General features: G+C 44.7%; 2 protein-coding genes across 2 annotated transcripts; both read left to right on the plus strand.

The window, feature by feature from the left end:
• Window positions 1-369: 369 nt before the first annotated feature.
• Window positions 370-6,100, plus strand: LOC106601312 (volume-regulated anion channel subunit LRRC8D-like). The gene is made up of 5 exons (XM_045716128.1): window positions 370-694; window positions 1,300-2,392; window positions 2,500-2,750; window positions 3,471-3,848; window positions 3,978-6,100. The coding sequence occupies exons 2-5, from the start codon at window positions 1,466-1,468 to the stop codon at window positions 5,098-5,100; spliced, it is 2,679 nt and encodes an 892-aa protein (XP_045572084.1). The 5' UTR covers window positions 370-694; window positions 1,300-1,465; the 3' UTR covers window positions 5,101-6,100.
• Window positions 6,101-6,815: 715 nt separating this feature from the next.
• Window positions 6,816-14,365, plus strand: LOC100194522 (DEAD (Asp-Glu-Ala-Asp) box polypeptide 39b). The gene is given in 10 exon segments (NM_001139608.1): window positions 6,816-6,848; window positions 7,776-7,988; window positions 8,260-8,387; window positions 8,495-8,771; window positions 9,033-9,151; window positions 9,291-9,422; window positions 9,537-9,646; window positions 9,825-9,969; window positions 10,153-10,300; window positions 14,145-14,365. Coding segments are annotated over 9 exon segments (1,284 nt in total). The 5' UTR covers window positions 6,816-6,848; window positions 7,776-7,780; the 3' UTR covers window positions 14,162-14,365.
• The last annotated feature ends 513 nt before the right edge of the window (window positions 14,366-14,878 follow it).

Below are 14,878 nucleotides of genomic sequence, written 5' to 3' on the forward strand. Positions count from 1 at the left end.
TAACCCCATGAGTTCATTTTATTTATTTATTACGTTTATTTAAAAGGGACCATGTACAATTAATACAAATCTCACAAGAAATTTGATGCATTGTAATTTGAACTATATTTAGCCTAGCTAAACAGCACATTAAGGCTTCATCTCACTGGGCCGGGCAGCCTTAATCTTTCCGGTTTATTGGAGTCTCATTATACACATTGTAAGCCTATAAACTACTGTAAGAGGGAACATGTGCCAGCCAGAGTGAAATAAATAAGCACAAAAGACACTGTATTTTTTTGTAGTCAATTATTATTTTTTTTTTTTTGTAATAATACTTTTGGGGAGGAGTAGGCCTAGGCTACAGGCAGAGCCTTCTATTGCAATAAACGGCTTTGGCTACGGACTGGGCTGAAATTAATAGATTTCTTCTCGACATCTCACTAAATCATGACAACCGTTAAAGAGCCAAAACCCAGTGTTTGTCACTACTGCCGCCGCGCTCCACTCTCAATCCCAGTCACCGCCCGCACTAGAAAAAGTTTTTTATGAAGTTTCATTCTTGAGAGAACCGGACCGCACCGGACTAGTCACCCCAGAGCGATGCACCGCGCAATTCACTGTTGTTTTTCTTGAAACCCGTTTGAGCAGCATACAGACAAGAAAACGTTTTTGTGAAAGAAAAAGCTGTCTGACAAACGTGCTGTGGTTACAGGTAAGTTATATTATTTTTGCATTGTGTTATTTAACAACGCTGGAGAATAATTAACGCATCTGATTTAATAACTGATAAACTTTAAATGCAAATCTTAGCCTAAATATTGGCTACTGAAATACTGCATTCCAATGTCACACTCACATAAATGTGTAACACAATGCGAATGACACTTCCAATATTCTGGAGTGAACTTTTCCTCTAGCGTACCCTACCTGTCATAACCAGGGCACATTGGTATACTGACTAGACTACTGCCTAATATATGGCAGTGTGTGTCAGGGGGATGAAGAAGACAACCAGGAGCCAGAAACGTCCTTCAGTTAAATCAACAGTCAACGACATGTCACATATTACCCTATTACCTTAAACTATATCACACAAGTAGTTTTGAATCATATTATCTTTCAGCAGGGTAGGGTAACCACTTTTAACTTTGTTTAACAAAGGTCTCTGTAGCAGTTCTAAACCACAAGACTTGTTGGTTGGGGGGGAAACTGTACTGGATTGAACTGGAGGCCAGTCTTATAAATTAGTCTGTCTCCTATAAAGTGCTCTTTTTCCTCTCACTTCCTTTTCTGATTATTTTGTCTCTTTCCCAACAGTCAAATCCCCTACACCAGTGTTTTTTAAATGTTGGGTCTGGTCCCACTGGAGGGCTACAACTGATTCCATTCAGGTCTGGATCCTGGCACAATAAGCATTGGAGTTGGTGACAGCAGAATCACTATTCCACCATTTTGTTAGTCAGTCCTTCACCCAGCATAAGCCATGTTCAGCCTGTCAGAGCTGGCCTCTCTGAGTGAGCGTCAGGGCAGCTCCAAGCTGCTGAAGCCCTGGTGGGAGGTCTTCATGGAGTACCTGGTGGTGCTGATGCTCATGGTATCTGTGTTGTCAGGCACCCTGTTGCTATCTCGAGACAGGGTGGTGTGTCTCCCCCTGGACCTCACTACCACCCCCACTAACCAGAACACCTCCTTCAGCAGTGGTGCCGTACCTCAACCCCACCCCCCTAACAGGCCCCCCACCAAAGCATCCCCCCTACCAGCCAACCCTTGGACCCCTGCTAGGGGCAGACGCACCCACCTGGACTACCAGCAGTATGTCTACATTAGCCAGGTGTGCTACCACGAGGCCCTGCCCTGGTACTCCCGCTTCTTCCCCTATGTGGCTCTACTCCAGTCCCTGGTGCTATTGGCCAGCAGTTGCTTCTGGTTCCACTTCCCCCTCACCTCCGCCCGCATAGAGCACTTCCTGACCATCCTGGCCAAGTGCTGTGAGTCTCCCTGGACCTCCCGCGTCCTGTCCCATGCCGCCCGCGAGGAGGAGGGAGGGGAGGAGACAGGCCCCCAGGATCTCCAAATGCCTCCTCCTACTCACCGGTCTTCACTCTCCGTATCCCGCAACCGCCAGATCAGCCTGGATTCGGGCACAGACAGCCCCCTGCTTGTGAGATCGGATAGCGCGTCCACTGCCGCCCCTCCCTCGCCCTGCCCCTCCACTCTCTCCCGGACCTCCTCCCTGTCCTCCATGTCTCTGTCCCGGGCCCATGTCCCAACTTCCAAATCCCCTGTGGTGCTGGATGGTTCACGGCGGGTTGCCAATTTGGACCGGAGTGACGGGGAGCAGGCCAGGGCACTGTTCGAGAGGGTGCGCCGCTTCCGCTCCCACTGTGAGAACTCTGAAGTCATCTACAAGGTCAGGGGTCATTTACTGAACGTGTCTGAACAATTTTTTGATGTATCTGTTTACCATACCACACCTTCACATTCACTATCCCTGTTTTCTGCTCTCTCCTGCTGTAGGTGTACTTGGCCCAAACGGTGTTCAAGCTGCTGCTGGTGGTGCTGATAGTGGCCTACACCACCCCTCTGATAAGCTCCATCTCGTTCACCCACACCTGCCTGCCCCAGGCCCATGCCCTGACTGGCTACAGTGCCTTTGAGTGTACCCATGCCCTGGCCTCTGTCCTCCACAAGTTGCTGCTGGCCTACGTCAGCCTGTTGGGGCTCTTTGGCCTGCTGAGCATCTACACCCTCAGCTGGATCCTCCACAGGTCTGGATAGCAGATTAGTGCCAACATTTTTACGAGTGTTATGACTAATTTGCATTTTATTTTCCCATCTATTTTAATTGGCTTTGCTCTGCAGCCAGTGGTATAAAGTACTTAATTAAAAATACTTTAAAGTACTACTTAAGTTGTTTACTTTACTTTACTATTTATATTGTTTACTAACTTTTACTTTTACTTCACCACATTCTTAAGGAAAATAATGTACTTTTTACTCCTGACACCCAAAAGTACTTGTTACATTTCGAATGCTTTGCATGACAGGAAAACAGTCCAATTCACGCAATTCTCAAAAGAACATCCCCGGTCATCCCTACTGCATCTGGTCTAGCGGACTCACTAAACACTAAATGCTTCAGTAGTAAATGAAGTCTGAGTGTTGGAGTGTGCCCCTGGCTATCCGTAAATAAAAAAAACTAGAAAATCATGTTGTCTGGTTTGGTTAATATAAAGACTGTGAAATTATTTATACTTTTACTTTTGATACTTAAGTATATTTTAAACCAAATACTTTTAGACTTTTACTCAAGTAGTATTTTGCTGGGTCTTTCACTTTTACTTGATTCATTTTCTAGTAAGTTATCTTTACTTTTACTCAAGTATGACAATTTGGTACTTTTTTCACCACTGTCTACAGCATATTACACTCTTAGTACCTTTGTTGTTAACTATACAGTGCTCTGTTTGTGGTTGTGCACCCCTCAGCTCCCTGCGTCAATACTCCTTTAACAAACTGAGGGAGCTGGGCTCCATGAGGGATGTCCCTGACTTATGTAATGACATGGCCTTCCTGTTACACATGGCTGACCAGTACGACCCCCTGCTGGCCCAGCGCCTTTCCGTCTTCCTGTCACCCGTCAGCGAGACACGCCTGCTGGAGGAGAGCCTGGAGAGGCGCTGGGGTGCGGAGAGGCTGCGCTCCATGACCACGGTCGACCCAGAGGGACGGCCCCTGCTGCAGCTGGTGGCCCTGCCGCGCCTGCCCCCCGCCCTCTTCACCCTCAGCCAGCTGGTGGTGCTCAAGCTGGAGCTCATCACAGATGCCAAGCTCCCCGCACAGGTGGCCAACATGACCTCACTCAGGTGAGCCATATAGCCAACAATGAAGCCACCAAATATTGAAATAATCTACATACAATATACACTTTATAGAAGTGTTTGGTTTGGTGTGTTCTAGACAAGGGGCTTCAACTGTTTTATATGTCACAACAGGGAGCTTCATTTGTACCACTGTACTGCAGCCATGCAGCCTGGTGCCCTGGTGGTTCTGCAGGAGCGTCTGGAGACCCTGCACCTCACCTTCACCCAGGCTGCAGAGATCCCTGGCTGGGTCTACTCTCTCCGCGGCCTGCAGGAGCTGCACCTTTCTGGACGGCTGGGCTGCGAGGGCGGGGTGGGCCGTGGCTGGGCCCTGGGAAGCCTCCGGCAGCTCCGTCACCTCCGGGTGCTGGTCCTGAGGGGCATGCTGCAGCGTGTGCCCGTGGAGCTGGGGGAGGTGGCAGGGAGCCTGGTGAGGCTGGAGATCCACAATGAGGGCTCCAGGCTGCTGGTGCTGACGGGCCTGCGGCGTGTGGCCGGCCTGACCGAGCTGCAGCTGCAGGACTGCCACCTGGAGCGCCTGCCCTCTGCCCTGCTGGCCCTCACCAGCCTGCGGACCCTGGACCTGCAGCACAACAGCCTGCGCACCCTGGAGGAGCTCCTAGGGCTGGTGCACCTCCGCCGCCTCTCCTGCCTCAGGCTGGCCCATAACCGTGTTCTGGCCCTACCGGCTAGTGTTAGTGTACTGCGTGCTCTGGAGCTCCTGGACCTGGGGTACAACCAGCTCCAGAGCCTTCCCCCGGCCCTCTTCAACCTCCACCACCTACGTCGCCTCCTACTGGCTGGAAACCTGCTGGACGAGCTGCCAGCAGAGGTAGGAGCGCTGACAGTTCTCACCGAGCTGGACCTGAGTGGGAACAGGCTGGAGAGCCTGCCTCCAGAGCTCTTCAGTCGCTGTTTGGAGCTGCGGAGCCTGAATGTATCCCACAACTCCCTGGGTTCCCTGCCTCCAGGGCTGAGCAACCTGAGCCAGCTGTCCCGCCTGGACCTGCGCAGCAACAGTCTGGAAGAGCTGCCCATGGAGCTGGGCTGCTGTTCAGGACTGCATGGAGAAGGTCTGCTGGTGGAGGACTGGCTGCTCCATGCACTGCCACGACATGTGAAGGAGTTCCTAACCCAGCCTGGCTCTCATACCTGCAAATCCTTAGAATCACACTCCCGTCCAGACTCAGATAGCTTCCCCTACTTCTCGGCTGCCCAGTGGAGTTTCTCCTGCGCTCTGGAATCACAGATATAGAACTGGAGATTAATATCGTCTAACCATTCATAGAATACATTCAACATCTTGTAGTGTTTGCATTGTTTCGGACAATTCATATATTTTTTACTGCTTATTTTATTTCTGACTACATTTTATTTTTTTAACACCTCTTTTTCTTCTTGACCACTCTTTTCTATGTTTATCACTTGTTGAGTTTGTGGGGTACATCACTGCAGCGCTGACACATTCACAATCTTCCTAGACAAAAAGTGATTTTACATGAAAGTTCATAGACTTTGCTGCAGTGAAATGTTTGATGCCTTATGTCCCTGTACAGTTTATATAACATCCATATACGTAACCCTGTGGAAAAACTGAGAAGTCTTTGCTTCCACTTTGAGAGTCCTCTATTCATTTCATTTCAAGGTAAAAACAGTATTTTGAAGGAGGCTGCGCTGGAAGAATGCATGTCCTGCTACACTGGATTAGACATTGACATGGAACGATCGTTATTATCCCCATGGCGGAGCTTAGAGTTCCCTCCACAGGCTTACTGAAACTCTGTGCTTTCTGGGACTTGTTTGTCTGAGGAGGACAATACCCTGAGCTCCAATGAGCTTATGAAGTTCAAAAGCCTAAACTGTACATGTGGAAAGACTGAAATTGGACAGACTGAAAGGACTTAAACAACCAATAAGATTAACATGAACATTTCTTCCTACTTGTTTTGCACGTATTTAATCTTCAAAAAACTCAAATTAATCATACTAGCATTGGGTGCAACCTTTTTTGAAACTAATACTGACGTGAAACTAATACAATAGTGTGCTTGTTCAGAACATTAGCACTTTATTGTGACTATAGAAATTATTAAAACTTGTTAAACTTTTTTGTATGGCTAATAATATTAATTACAGTACATGCCCTTATTGGTGGCTTTTGTGACTATGTTATTGTAACATCTACAACGTAATACAAAACACATTCCAATGAATCGTTGCAAAAACGTTTCCCCCTTCGGGATAATGACATTCTATTGAATAAATGAAGTGTTTGTGTTCTACTGTACACAAGACCATGGTCAATCTTAGTGACTGAAATAATTTAATCAACTATGAAAGTCCCGCCTACTTCCTGGATCATGTTCCATAATGTTTTTGAATGAGATTCAACATTATATCATACAATTCATAAAAACGCGATCATTTGTGATATATGTAAAATTATATTTGTTTTCGTGGCTAAATTTACTTCTGCCCAATACGTTGTTATATTACTAAATAGAAAACGCAATCTAAAATGTTGATGAAAGACAACAGGCGGACTAGGATTTGTAGACTTTGCCCTTTGTCAAAGTTTTATAAAATCGCGTTGTTTAGGAGTGCAAAGGCGAATCGAGCTATTGCACACGCGCACTTCACAGAGTAGGCGTTCCCTAACGGAAATATACAGATGCATGCTAGAACAGGCTAATAGGATCTCGCTAGCTCGTGCTTGGCTCTTGCCCACGATTTCCCATTGGAAACGACAGTCTGTGGTCTATCTTGGTTAGTTCTAACAAAAATCTTTGGCAGCAGTGCTTATCGTCACTAATGATTGACAGCTTGACTTGGCCAATCGTGATACGATTAGGAGTCGTTTCGTCAAATTGACACGTAAATCAACCAATGATATTGCTGTATTTAGTAGAGGCGGAAGTTCCGGCTTGTCGCATAAACTGAGGCCTCCTCTCCATGTGGTTTTGAGGAGCATTTTTGGAGGTTCAATTGTAACGTCACTGTAAGGTAAGACAATAGCTAATATTGCTTATTTGTGTCCTTTTGGGAATATTCTGGTTCTCGTAGTTGTATTAGAAATTACCAAATGCTTTTGATGGTTTTCGGATAAGCAAGATATTGGCAAATGCATTGTAAGCAGTGTTAGTTCTGAGCAAGGCATCTGGGAATAACGAAGGCTATTTTGCTAGCTAGGCTAGGACTAATGTTAGCTAACCAAAACCGGTCCAATTCGTGCAAAAACATTGGAGTTCGCCACGTGTGAATCTACATGTTGTGTAATTTGGACAGTAGTTGGTTTAGTTCGATAGCTCGCTACATTGATAGTTTTATTAGTTGACGTTAGCTACCAGAACTGCTTGTAATTTAGCTAACTAGGTTGGCCTGAGCTATGTGCGGCAAAGGCAGAGTCGATTCATGACATTGTTTGCGTTACTATACGGATGTAACGTTTGCATTACTATACGGATGTTACGTTACCAGAGATATCTCTGATTTTACTCGTAAACAAGCTACGGAACTAGCCAATCCCAACCGTTGTTGACGAAACCTCTTGTAGTTGCTTATCATTTATTATAAATTGCTAGCTAGCAACCATGGCCCCTGGTTTTGTTTGTAATACATAATTGAGTTGTTTATTTTGCTGTTGAACGTGGATAGTTTGCAACTAGTTAGCTACGTTTCCTGCAACTGTCAACGTCATGATTTAAACGTTATGATGGTTTGGTGTTACTGAATGTTAACTTAATAGAGGGCTCTGATGTAGACTAACGTTACCATAGATAGTGGCGATGTTGGTCTTTTAACTACCTAATCTCCTGATTGAATACATCTTTTTATAAAAAATATATTGTCCCTGAGACCATCTTTAGTCAAAAGCAAATGGTGACAGCTAGTGTGAATGACCAGCCATTATTTCCCCTCACCCCCCTGTAGACAGAATGGCTGAGAATGACGTTGACAATGAGCTGCTGGACTATGAAGAGGACGAGGAGCCTCAGGGAGCCCCAGAGACTGCTGCCCCAGCAGGCAAGAAGGAGGTGAAGGGCTCCTATGTCTCCATCCACAGCTCTGGCTTCAGAGACTTCCTGCTCAAACCAGAGCTGCTCCGCGCTATTGTCGACTGTGGCTTTGAGCATCCGTCTGAAGGTGAGTGCAATGGGTGGATGAGTGCTGGGAGTGGCATAAATGGAGGTCATGGATAGCTGAGTGGCATGTCTGTGGATACAATGGAGTGCATGTATAGGAGGACAGTGTATAGATGGCTGAGTGTCCATCGTCATTGGGTGTTGATGGACCACTTGTCAAAACAGTGCATGTGTTGTCCAAGGTGTGTTATGGTAAACAATGGCTTTTTTGTTCGGATAAAGACGGTGAACTGCATTCAGGTGTACTGACCAAATCTCTCATTGTTTTCCAGTTCAACATGAGTGCATCCCTCAGGCCATCTTGGGCATGGACATCCTGTGCCAGGCCAAGTCTGGTATGGGCAAAACGGCAGTGTTTGTTCTTGCCACACTACAGCAGATCGAGCCTGTGGATGGACAGGTCAGTATCTGCATTCTGCAAATGTCTCTGGAATGTCAAGTTTCAAATATTTGTTTTGCATAATCCACAGGTGATCTATTCGCATCAAATACAACTCTTTCCTCTAGGTGTCAGTTCTAGTAATGTGTCACACACGAGAGCTGGCCTTCCAGATCAGCAAAGAGTACGAGCGCTTCTCCAAGTACATGCCCACAGTCAAGGCAGCCGTGTTCTTCGGGGGCCTGTCTATCAAGAAGGATGAGGATGTGCTGAAGAAGAACTGCCCTCACATTGTGGTGGGAACCCCTGGCCGAATCCTGGCCCTCATCCGCAACAAGACCCTCAACCTAAAGAACGTCAAGCACTTTGTCCTGGATGAGTGTGACAAGATGCTGGAGCAGTTGGGTGAGTCCTGCTTATTATTCCTGTCCTTTTTGGAAATGCTCCTTTTTCATTCGACTTTTAATCCAACCCATTTTTGTTATTTACCCCCCTGAAATATGATTTCTATCAATTGCAATCTTGAATGTAATGTGTGAACAAGGGTTTCCCCCATGGAAATCTGCTATCACATATAGACTGAGTAAAGTGGATGTCTTGGCTGTTCTGGGGGGTAGTTTGAGACTTGGCTGTTTTATCCATGGTCCCATTTCTCTCATGTTTCAGACATGAGGCGTGACGTACAGGACATCTTCAGGCTAACACCACATGAGAAGCAGTGCATGATGTTCAGCGCCACCCTCAGCAAGGAGATTCGACCGGTCTGCCGCAAGTTCATGCAGGATGTGAGTACAGGGCCAGGAGGGGTAGCACTGCCACTTCATTCGGTTATGGACTCAAGTTGTTTGTAAAACAGCACATCTTTGCATTGACTTCATAGAAAGATTTTTGTGGTTCTGAAGTGACATGCTCTGTCTCCTGTAGCCCATGGAGGTGTTTGTAGATGATGAGACCAAGCTGACGCTGCACGGTCTGCAGCAGTACTACTGCAAGCTGAAGGACAGCGAGAAGAACCGCAAGCTCTTTGACCTGCTTGATGTGCTGGAGTTCAACCAGGTAAACCCACACACTAATGGTATAACTTTTATCCCTGTAAAAAGTAGTTGCATTTGTCTGTTTCCTTGTAAATCTGTTTGCTATATTTCTGTAATGTCTCTTGTGTACCTCTAGGTGGTGATCTTTGTCAAGTCAGTGCAGCGCTGTGTGGCGCTCTCTCAGCTACTGGTGGAACAAAACTTCCCTGCCATTGCCATCCACAGGGGCATGGCTCAGGAGGAGAGGTCAGTCTCTGTTGCTTACATGCACGCTTTTCTCTCACATCTCCAATGAAATGGAGCCCCAAATGCTGACTTTTTATGTAGCTGAAAGCCTCTTCAATTAACTCAACACATAGTTTCCTTCAAAGGACAGTCTCTACATCTAGCAGCTGTGTTATCCTCTCTGGCTGTCTATCCCCAGGCTGTCCCGGTACCAGCAGTTCAAGGACTTCCAAAGGCGGATCTTGGTGGCCACCAACCTGTTTGGCCGAGGGATGGATATCGAGCGGGTCAATATTGTCTTCAATTACGACATGCCTGAGGACTCGGACACCTACTTACACAGGGTGAGTCACATAACTGATGGAGCGTCAAACACCTGTCTTCTGGTTGTGAATGGTATTTCCAAATACCCATTTCAATGATTGCATCTGACTATTTCATCAACTTGTCATTGGCCTCTGTAGATCTCCCTCTAAAGGCTCATATTCTTTGAGTTGTCACTCCCATCTGACCCTCTTGCCCCTCAGGTGGCCCGTGCTGGGAGGTTTGGAACCAAGGGTCTGGCTGTGACCTTTGTGTCAGACGAGACCGATGCCAAGACTTTGAATGATGTGCAGGACCGCTTTGAGGTCAATGTGGCCGAGCTGCCAGAAGAGATCGACATCTCCACTTACAGTAAGTCTTTCTCCATCCTTATACATGCAGCCTCCCATGTAGGTTTCTCCATTCAAACTGACATAACTATTACTCAACTTGTAAGAATAAAAAGTTATCTTTGTCACTGTCTGCTGATAATTGTTCAATGTTAAAAGGGAATGAATGTAGTGAAGCGGGTCAAAAATTTACTTGGCGATCATAACAAACGTCAATGTGCCTGGGGTATGCCACATCTGTTAATCATTAGTACTCTAATGCTGGGCCTGAAAGGTCAGGGGGATATTGTCAGCTCATTGAAACCCCCAAGATAATTGCCTGGTATAATAACTCCCTGAGTAATGGTGGTGACTAAAGAGAATCAGACTGCCACGTAGGGCTGTCCTCCACACAAAATATCTTTGCCACCCGAAAGTCATCGACATTTTAAAGTGTTATTTAGATTTTTTCCATAGTGATTGTCTGATGCTTTAAGCCAGGGGTGTAAAACTCATTCCATGGAGGGTCTAGTGTCTGCTGGGTTTTGGTTTCTCCTTTCAATTAAGACCTACACAACCAGGTGTGGAGTTCCTTACTAAACAGTGACCTTGATTGATGAATTAAGTCCAAGGGAGGAGCAAAATCCCTTCGACACTCTTCCCTCTAGAATGAGTTTGACACGTGCTTTAAGTACATATTTTGATGAAATAAACAAATGACTCTGGAGCCAGAGAACCTGTACCTGACCATCCTTCTGGCCTTCACAGATTCTGCCGTTATGATCCTGAAGTTGCCAGTAATGCGTTACACCAGGGGTCGGCAACCTTTTTTCATGTGGAATGCCAATTTAGTCCATTTCTACCCATTTGTGTGCCAGTTAAGGGTTTCATATGCACTTTTTCATGGAACAGTGGTAATAAATTCTATCCAAATATAAGTCACTTCTATTGCCAACTATGTAAAAGATGCCAACAAATAGAAACATTGTAGGCTGCAGATTAATATTGCGATTAAAAAAAATAATATATATATACATATCACATACAGTTGAAATCGGAAGTTTACATACTTAGGTTGGAGTCAGTAACTTTTTTTTTCAACCACTCCACACTTTTCTTGTTAACTATAGTTTTGGCAAGTCGGTTAGGACATCTACTTTGTGCATGACACCAAGACATTTTTTCCAACAATTGTTTAGACAGATTATTTCACTTATAATTCACTGTATCAAAATTCCAGTGGGTCAGAAGTTTACATACACTAAGTTGACTGTGCCTTTTAAACCGCTTGGAAAATTCCAGAAAATGGTGTAAAGGCTTTAGAAGCTTCTGTTTTTTTTTTTGTAAACTTTTTTTAACTAGGCAAGTCAGTTAAGAACAAATTCTTATTTTCAATTACGGCCTAGGAACTGCCTTGTTCAGGGGCAGAATGACAGATTTTTACCTTGTCAGCTCGGGGATACGATCTTGCAACCTTTCGCTTACTAAGCCTAGTGGTTTGAGCATTGGACATCTGCTGCCCATCATTTTGGTCAAAACGGGGTGTACCTGTGGATGTATTTCAAGGCCTCCCCTCAAACTCAGTGCCTCTTTGCTTGACATCGTGGGAAAACCAAAAGAAATCGGCCGACCTCAGAAAGAAAGAAAAAAATAATAATAATAATAATTGTAGACCTCCAAGTCTGGTTCATCCTTGGGAGAAATTTACAAACGCCTGAAGGTACCATGTTCATCTGTACAAACAATAGTACGCAAGTATAAACACCACGGGACCACGTAGCCGTTATACTGCTCAGGAAGGAGACTCGTTCTGCCTCCTAGAGATGCATGTACTTTGGTGCGAAAAGTGCAAATCAATCCCAGAACAACAGCAAAGGACCTTGTGAAGATGCTGGAGGAAACGGGTACAAAAGTATCTATATCCACAGTAAAATGAGTCCTATATCGACATAACCTTAAAGGCCACTCGGCAAGGAAGAAGCCACTGCTCCAAAACCGCCATAAAAAAGCCAGACTGCCGTTTGCAACTGCACATGGGGACAAAGATCGTACTTTTTGGAGAAATGTCCTCTGGTCTGATGGAACAAAATAGAAATGTTTGCCCATAATGACCATCGTTATGTATGGAGGAAAAAGGGGGATGCTTGCAAGCCGAAGAACACCATCCCAACCGTGAAGCATAGGGGTGGCAGCATCATGTTGTGGGGGTGCTTTGCTGCAGGAGGGACTGGTGCACTTCACAAAATAGATGGCATCATGAGGGGAAATGATGTGGATATATTGAAGCAACATCTCAAGTCATCAGTCAGGAAGTTAAAGCTTGGTCGCGAATGGGTCTTCCAAATGGACAATGACCCCAAGCATACTTCCATAGTTGTGGCAAAATGGCTTAAGGACAACAAAGTCAAGCTATTGGAGTGGCCATCACAAAGCCCTGACCTCAATCCTATAGAAAATTTGTGGGCAGAACGGAAAAAGCTTTTGTGAGCAAGGAGGCCTACGAACCTGACTCAGTTACACCAGCTCTGTCAGGAATGGGCCAAAATTCACCCAACTTTATTGTGGGAAGCTTGTGGAAGGCTACCCTAAACATTTGACCTAAGTTATACAATTTAAAGGCAATGCTACCAAATACTAATTGAGTGCATGTGAACTTTTGACCCACTGAGAATGTGATGAAAGAAATAACTGCTGAAATAAATCATTCTCTCTACTATTATTCTGACATTTCAAATTCTTAAAATAAAGTGGTGATCCTAACTGACCTAGGACATGGAATGTTTACTAGGATTTAAATGTATTTGTCTAAGGTGTATGTATACTTCCGACTTCAATTGTAAATATCCTATAAATCACATTGGCTACGCATGGCCTGTCTACAACAAACTCAAAACATGATCAATTGGGTCCAGTCCGACCCGTGCGCTAGCGAACTTGCAATATTATATAAAATACCCTGTTTTGCTGCACCAGTGAGCTCTGAACAGAAACCACTGTAGGCTATTTGAGCAAGGGATAAGAAGAAATCAGGAAGGCCTATTTTTGACATTTACACTGGATCAGAGCATGACATTTTTCCCTTTCACTCAGTGGTTATCAAAAGAGACAGGCCAGGAAAGATTTTTTGAATACATTAACTATTGTCACTCAATGTATGTTAAGACTTTGTTTATTTGCTGTTTTTGAGGTGACAAGTTACTTTAAAGCTCCAACTCATTAATGGTGGTGCGTTAAGCCAATCAGAAATGCAGTCACATCCCCAAATGGGCACTTTTTAATAAAAAATAAAAAGTCTACATTTGCAAGCAGACCATGTAGCCTTAAGCCTAAATCTATACGTAGTCAGTTGAGCATCCTTACTCAACATTGACAGGAGCACTTTAAACAAAAGACAATTAGTAAATTGAATTAAATGCATCTAAAGTTTCTCAAGTGTAGCATAGGTTGTGCGCTCTGACAATGAACAATAAGACTAATAAATGCATTAACAGAAATTATGGTGAACACATTGTAGATTAGAAATTGTGAATCAATGGTAAAATGTACTACTGGTGACATAATGGGGAATTGATAGACACTAACAAAGGGCAATCGATTCTCACAATGAATTGGCGGGAGCACGTTCTGGAGAGGTGTTTTGTGCATCTTCGCTGCCATCCCTGTGGCATCCAGTGGATTAGTCCACTGATACATGCGCGACTCACAGGTTTGTTTCGTGCCATAAAGACACAAATGTGGGGTCAGCCATAAACTGGGTAGGTCTTAGTGAATGGAGACTCTGTACATGTTTAAACGTACGGTGAAAAGCTGGAATGCCCAGCTTATGGAGATGGTCTTCAGAACAGTGTCTCTTCTCGCCTTTCTCACCCACCACTTTTTCTTTCTAGTTGAGCAGTCCAGATGAGTCCTCCATCCCCGAAGAAATGTCCCCTAATCCTGAATCTGTCCTTGTTTGGATGAAAAACCTTCATCGCTGTTTTATTTTAAAGCTCTGTTCCTTGACTGTTCACCAAATGTTTTTTTATTTTAATGTGTCATTGGGGGTTGTCTGGTTTTAAATGTTTTTGTGGTTTGCTTTTGGTCAATGAAATTAAAACTTTTTATAAAATTCCAGTTTCTGGTCTAATTTTTGACAGGTTACTTACGTGCGTATTATGAAAGTCTTCAAGTGACTTATTTTTTTCCTAGTTAAGTGGAACCATCAATTCCCCATTCAGATTGCTTTATTCATTTCATGCAAGCTTACTAACGTTGGCCCAAATCTAAAACACAACATCAGGAAAGTGTATAAAGGACTTCTTTGAAATTACTCTACTGTGAGTCCCAAGCATGTGGTGGTTGCATGCTGGCTCACTGTCAAAGCTGGGAAATCTAGGCACAAATTCATTTGTACGGGCTTGTAAAAGGAGGGACCATCACAGCTTATTTGGAAGAACCATAGTGTCTGCTAGTGCATGACTGACCTCAGTGATCATGGCTCTATTAATGGGAGCGGGGCATCTGCGGCATCCTTCCATTGGGTAACCGCATATCTGCCTAATGATACAATTACTTATACAGGAATCAAACAGTTATAAGCGTTTGCTATCAAATAAAACCTATTAGTGCTAATTGGCCACAT

Source organism: Salmo salar, chromosome ssa03 (genome assembly GCF_905237065.1).
Source record: "Salmo salar chromosome ssa03, Ssal_v3.1, whole genome shotgun sequence".
Classification (NCBI taxonomy): domain Eukaryota; kingdom Metazoa; phylum Chordata; class Actinopteri; order Salmoniformes; family Salmonidae; genus Salmo; species Salmo salar.

Bases quoted from the DNA above. Each gene is read 5' to 3' on its own strand.
- LOC106601312 (XM_045716128.1), top strand. From the start codon at position 1,466: ATGTTCAGCCTGTCAGAGCTGGCCTCTCTGAGTGAGCGTCAGGGCAGC. The intron at 2,393-2,499 runs GTCAGGGGTCAT...CTCCTGCTGTAG, and splicing joins ACTCTGAAGTCATCTACAAG to GTGTACTTGGCCCAAACGGT. The intron at 2,751-3,470 runs GTCTGGATAGCA...TGCACCCCTCAG, and splicing joins CTCAGCTGGATCCTCCACAG to CTCCCTGCGTCAATACTCCT.